A 5,617-nucleotide genomic window follows, 5' to 3' on the forward strand; every position below is an offset into this window, starting at 1 on the left:
GAAAATTAATAAAAAAAATCTATATAAAATTTGAGTGAAAGTGTAATTAACAATATAATAGGAGAGGACGAAAAATAATTATGAAAAACATGTTGTGCAAGCAAACATTTTTCAATTAACAAATATTATGCAACAAGCTAGTGCCCTAATGTTTGTAACGTAACTATTCACCTCTATTTAGTAAAATAAATATGAACTATTTTTTTTTTGGTTATTTCTCCAAATTAGAATCCATAAATATAAATTAAATAAAAACTGAAACAAAGTAAGAATATTAAAAAAATAATATTTTATCTTAAAAATCTGATATACATAAAATATATAAAATTAAAATAGATGCATATAATATTATCTCATAATTTAAATAAAATGCAACATTTTAAAAATTAAATATAAATTATATTAGTAGTACTAAAAAAAAAAAAGTAGTACTCAAAAAAATATGGATTATATTATATTATTATTTTTTACAATAATTATCGTATAATATTTTATATTAATATGAAAAATTACAAAAAGTAAATAGTATAATTAAACGTAATTGTAGGTCTTAATAACAACAAAGTAAAATATAATTTTAATTAATTGGACCTAATTGCAAATAAATATATATCGATTTGATTCTACTTTATTAGTAAGTAAATAGATTTTTTTGAAATAGATAATAGTCTTAAATAAATGAGATTATTTTTTTTTAATGAAATTACCCCCCGTGAGAATCAACACCTAGTTCTGTGTTAAATTATGGGGTCTTTGACCAGATAAATTGTAGCTGTTTTTTTTTTTCCTTTCATTTTTTTTTTTAACCTCACACCCAACACAATTTGGATTATTGTCATTGTTGAGTAAGGATTTAAAGGGAATGATGGAACAGATTTTTACATGAAACCACATTGATAAAAATTAAGATTTTTTTTTACTAAACCAAGTGAAACTCCTCTTTCTTATTTATATGTGTCAGTTCATATGCATGAGTTGTGAATGCTCCACCACAATGGAGTTGTATATGTATTGTTGTAAAAGGTAATGAATTGTACAATGAAGAAAGTTATTTGATAGCTCACATTCAAAGCATTTGTTTGTACTTATAAGTAGCGTGTGTAATAACTTCTGTTATACGTCTTCACTTAAAAGGTATGACTCTCCTCTATTCACATATATCTTGCTCATCTAACAACTTAAATGCATAATTGTTTCCATCCCAACCAATCGTCGCCACTGAATTGACCGCTTCGTTGAATTATTCTCACTACATTTAAAAAAAAATATTCATACACTTTCAATTCATTTATAAAATTGATCTTAATTTCACATCACCTTAACAAATTATTCTACCGTTTACCAAATTTACAAAATTTGCAAAACATGCAATCCACGTAAATCTAAAAAAATGGATAACGTAAAACATATCATGTAAAATTGAAAGAGTAATTTCTTTCAAAGATACAGTTAATCTAACCAATTTCATCTGTCATGTTACCATTGAATACACATTTAATTGCAAAAATAAATACACGTGACATGATTTGACTATTGGACATGAAATCTTGTCATCTCAATTAAATGCTACTTAAAATGCAATTGAATTATAGTAATAATTAAAATAATCCATCAGAAACGCTTAGAAAAGTAACAAAATAAAGACTTTAAAAACAAAATTATCCATCATGAATTTATAAATTGTATGCCCAATTTCGATAAAAATAATTAGAATGATAATACATAATGTGACATTAAGATAAAATTACATATTTTTGTACTTATATTGCACTCATTTTTAATGTGATATTACGATAAAATTGATAACCTCAACTTTTGAAAAGCTAATACTACTGGTCCCATGATCCCATCTCATCACTTTAAAAAAGTTTTTAAAAACATGTGTTAATGTAACACAATCTTTGACCTATTATTTGACCAAATAATTTAAGTTTGAAAAGACAATTTCAACCTTTAATTTGAGCTGTTTTTTTAGAACTTATTAGTATTATTCTTTTTAAAATATACCCCATATGATATTAGTTGGATTATGTTTGTAATCATTGAGATTATAATTCATTAACTTATAATTGAAGATTAATTAATTTATTTATTGTCAAAATTTAAGTGACTTAATAGTGTAACAATATAAACTTTAAATTTTATTAGAATATAATTACCTTAAAATTCATGATGGAATACAATTAATCTTGATGCTTGAATTGTAATCTTATTTAACTGATTGAGGTGGACAGATCAAAAGATAAACTTTAAATCGAGGTGGACAGATCAAAAGATAAACTTTAGATATATAAGGTAAACTTAATCACCCTAATTTCACACATAAAAATAAGATTAATTTGTAACTAGATTATAGCTCAACTAATTAACTAAATCCAGATAGGATAAATCAATTACAGGGTGTTTAATTGGCAATAATTGTATTCTCTTTCAATGTTATTCAGCATCCATGAAAATTACATTGCTTGTTTGAATTACAATCCCTACTTTATTTATATATTTCTCGTAAAATTACAATTCATTTCCTTTCTAATTCTCTCGTTCTAACCAAACACTTTTTTTTAGTTGGATGTAGTCTAAAGATTCCACGTCGAATCCAGTGACTAATCTCCTAACTGAATTGTAGACACATCTATTAAGTGATTGGGACAGTTGGTCTGGATATTTAAAGTTATTCTGTACCCCAAATCAAGGATCAATTCTTTAACTAAACATTTAGTTAAATATGGATAAGTTCATTCCATTCAACCATATCCCATATTATTCTAACCAAACACCTGTTAAAACATATCTTATAATTTATCTCGCCGGAAAATTTCATTTATTCAATTCTCCTCACAGAAAATACGCAACCGCACGGGAGAATTACAAACTGCCACGTTTCGTTTGGGGATTACGTGAGCAGAGGGCAGAGGCTACTGAGTGGAGAGTGTTGCAGTTGCTGTCTCTGTCACCGTCGTAGAATGTTGCGTAGAACCTCCTAATCACTACGATAATTATGTTTATCATTCCAATTACTTAAAAGTAAAAGTAGCACAGAAAAAAAAAAATTAGTCCTCAAATACTCCAAGAACAGGAAGAAGATGACCCTCGGATTCTCTTCTTTGCTTTTGGATAATTCTGTTCAAGGTTCGATCTCTTCTCAATTTTTCGCTTGCTATTGTCTGTACTGTGAGTGGATTGGAGTTTATGCTTACGCGCTTTTCCTTTCCGCTTTTCCTTGAACTAAATTACTGTTACTTATCTTGTTTTGGGTTCCGATTAGTTTTCATCGGAAATTAGCGTGATTAGAGGAATTGATCGGTGGTGGTTGGCCCTATAAGAAGCAGGCGACGGTGGGGTTTTTTGATTTTTTATTTTTTTTTTGTTTTTGTTTTTTGGGTGCTGAGAAATGAGGGGAGGTGGTGATGCGGTGGGGGACGGTGGCGCCGCCGCGGTGACTGAGTGCGGTGACCGGATATCTGGTGCTGAGAAGCCGTGTTTGGAGGCCGGCGATCAATCTTTGCTTGCCATAGTGGTTTCTGCCGGCGATTCGGTTGATTGTGAGGAGAAAGGTTGTGTTGAGTCTCCCCAGAAGGGTCACTTATCTAGGAATTCAAGTTCTCAAGAACAATGCAGGTATAAAAATCTAATCTTTGGCCCTTCAATCTTCACTTCTTCCCATTACAACTGCTCAAAAGTCAAAACATTTTTGACCTAGGTTGTTAGTTGTCTTGTTGAGTTGGTTAGATTGGTAACTACTTAGGTTTGCATTTTGTCTTGATTCATGATTCATCTGTGCTGAAGTATATTAGAATGTTTGGTGTACTGTCTGTGAGTTTAATTTGGGAGCAAGTCTTTGGATCGCTATTCATATATCCGAGAAATGAAGATACAAATCAATGAGGATCAGTGTGAGTTGAGATTTGAGAATCACATTGTACTGCATTTTTAGCTGTTATTCATTAAATGGCTTATGATGATTCAATGGGAGAATGAGCTATATTGGTGCATACCTACCTACCTTCAGTGAAAATGGCATCTCAATTTGAACACAACTTTTGTACTCGAAGGGTTGAAAGATGTGATTTTGTATCGTTAGTAGGCAATGGCTACTTTCTGTTACAGATAGATGTAAAACAAAGGTGTGTATGTATTTAAGAGAAATAAACGGTTACAATAACGAATAGGTTAATCTTTATGATATGATGTAGAGGTATTGTTATTAATGTTGCAACATACTGTTCTTTGCCTGCTTTCTGATACTTCTTGGTATATCGCAACAAGTATCAAACTGTGATTCCGTTTTAGTTGAAAATTCCATACTTTTTATTTAGTTACAGCCAGAAGTTTGTTAATTGTCCTCCTAAAATTCTCTAGTTCATGTTATCTCCTTTTCCTCGTCTTCTTGTGCTCGGGGAGAAACATCCAAACCATTGATGCATCCCATGTTGGCTAGTTACGAGAATCTGGACTAATATATGAGGCTTAGGTTTGACACTTTGACCTACATTCATGAGCTAGCTTTTGTGGTGCAGTTAGGGCCTGAGTTTGCATCAACCATCCTTGTTGAACTCTATGAAAAATGAAATTTATTATATCATGTGCTATTTTCCAGGGTATGCCAGCAGGAGAAGGAAGAGGATTTGATAGAACTTGGATGCCACTGTCGTGGTGGGCTTGCAAAAGCACATCGTACATGCATAGACACATGGTTTAATACGAGAGGTTCAAATAAATGCGAGATATGCCAGTAAGTCATTAGCTAAGGGGCCTTTTATTTACTTGCTTCTCTGGCTAACATGTTTCTAGGTGTGCCTTTTTTTTTTGGGGTAATGATCAAGAATTGTTTAGTTATTCTTGTTCCAGAACAGGATTTTTCCCCCTTTTATGATAGTGCAGCTTGCAATTTTAATGCAGGCAAGTTGCAGCTAATGTGGCAATGCCCGAGCCCAATGCCCCTGTAAGTGCCTTCATTAAATTTTATGGTGGTAATGGATTCTGGTCTTTTATGTTCATTATAAGGTTTGTTAAGTAAAATTCTTGGTGACTACACATACTTGTGTGTGTGTGTGCATGTGTTTTTTCCCCGAAATGGTGAGTACTGAATACAATGATACAAATGTTATAATCTATTGAAGCGATAAATATCACAATACATTTAAAATTACTTTTCATCAATCCAATCAAATACAACCAATGAACCAATACAACAACCCCTAAATTAACGGGACTAAACGCCCTTAACTAAAGAGACTAACATACCCCACACATAAATATATAAGTTGGGATTGAACCCTTGACTTACGTTAGTGATTCTCCCTCTAGCCAATAGGCTAGAGCTTATTGGCCCTAGCTTTTGTTTAGAGTATACTATTTGGAGCTTTTTATACATATCAAATAAATAATCGCTGTATGTATAAGAGCCAGAATTTGTTAGGCTTAGTCCCTAGGGATAGAAGATTTAGAGTAGTTTAAAGCATTTGGGTTCATCCTCTATTCCTCTCAACTTGTTTTCTGTAGATTATGTTAAAACTTTGATGAAACTTGAAAGAGAATGCATTAGTATAGAGTTAATTCCATTTTTTGTACTAGATTTATAGATCCACTTTTAGTCTTTTTTTTTTTTTTTTTTTCC

The 5,617-nt window shown here is 31.3% G+C and overlaps 1 protein-coding gene across 2 annotated transcripts in view; it reads left to right on the forward strand.

Annotated features, from left to right (window-relative positions):
• Window positions 1-2,897: 2,897 nt before the first annotated feature.
• The window catches only part of LOC116026640, a 6,121-nt gene continuing 3,401 nt past the window's right edge, over window positions 2,898-5,617 (forward strand). Inside the window, exons 1-4 of one of the 2 annotated variants that reach the window (XM_031267971.1) lie at window positions 2,898-3,129; window positions 3,266-3,618; window positions 4,598-4,732; window positions 4,900-4,942. In XM_031267971.1, the coding sequence (XP_031123831.1) occupies window positions 3,392-3,618; window positions 4,598-4,732; window positions 4,900-4,942 (405 nt within the window). In that variant the 5' untranslated portion in view covers window positions 2,898-3,129; window positions 3,266-3,391. The other variant, XM_031267972.1, reaches the window with a different exon arrangement.

Source organism: Ipomoea triloba, chromosome 8 (genome assembly GCF_003576645.1).
Source record: "Ipomoea triloba cultivar NCNSP0323 chromosome 8, ASM357664v1".
Taxonomy (NCBI): Eukaryota; Viridiplantae; Streptophyta; class Magnoliopsida; order Solanales; family Convolvulaceae; genus Ipomoea; species Ipomoea triloba.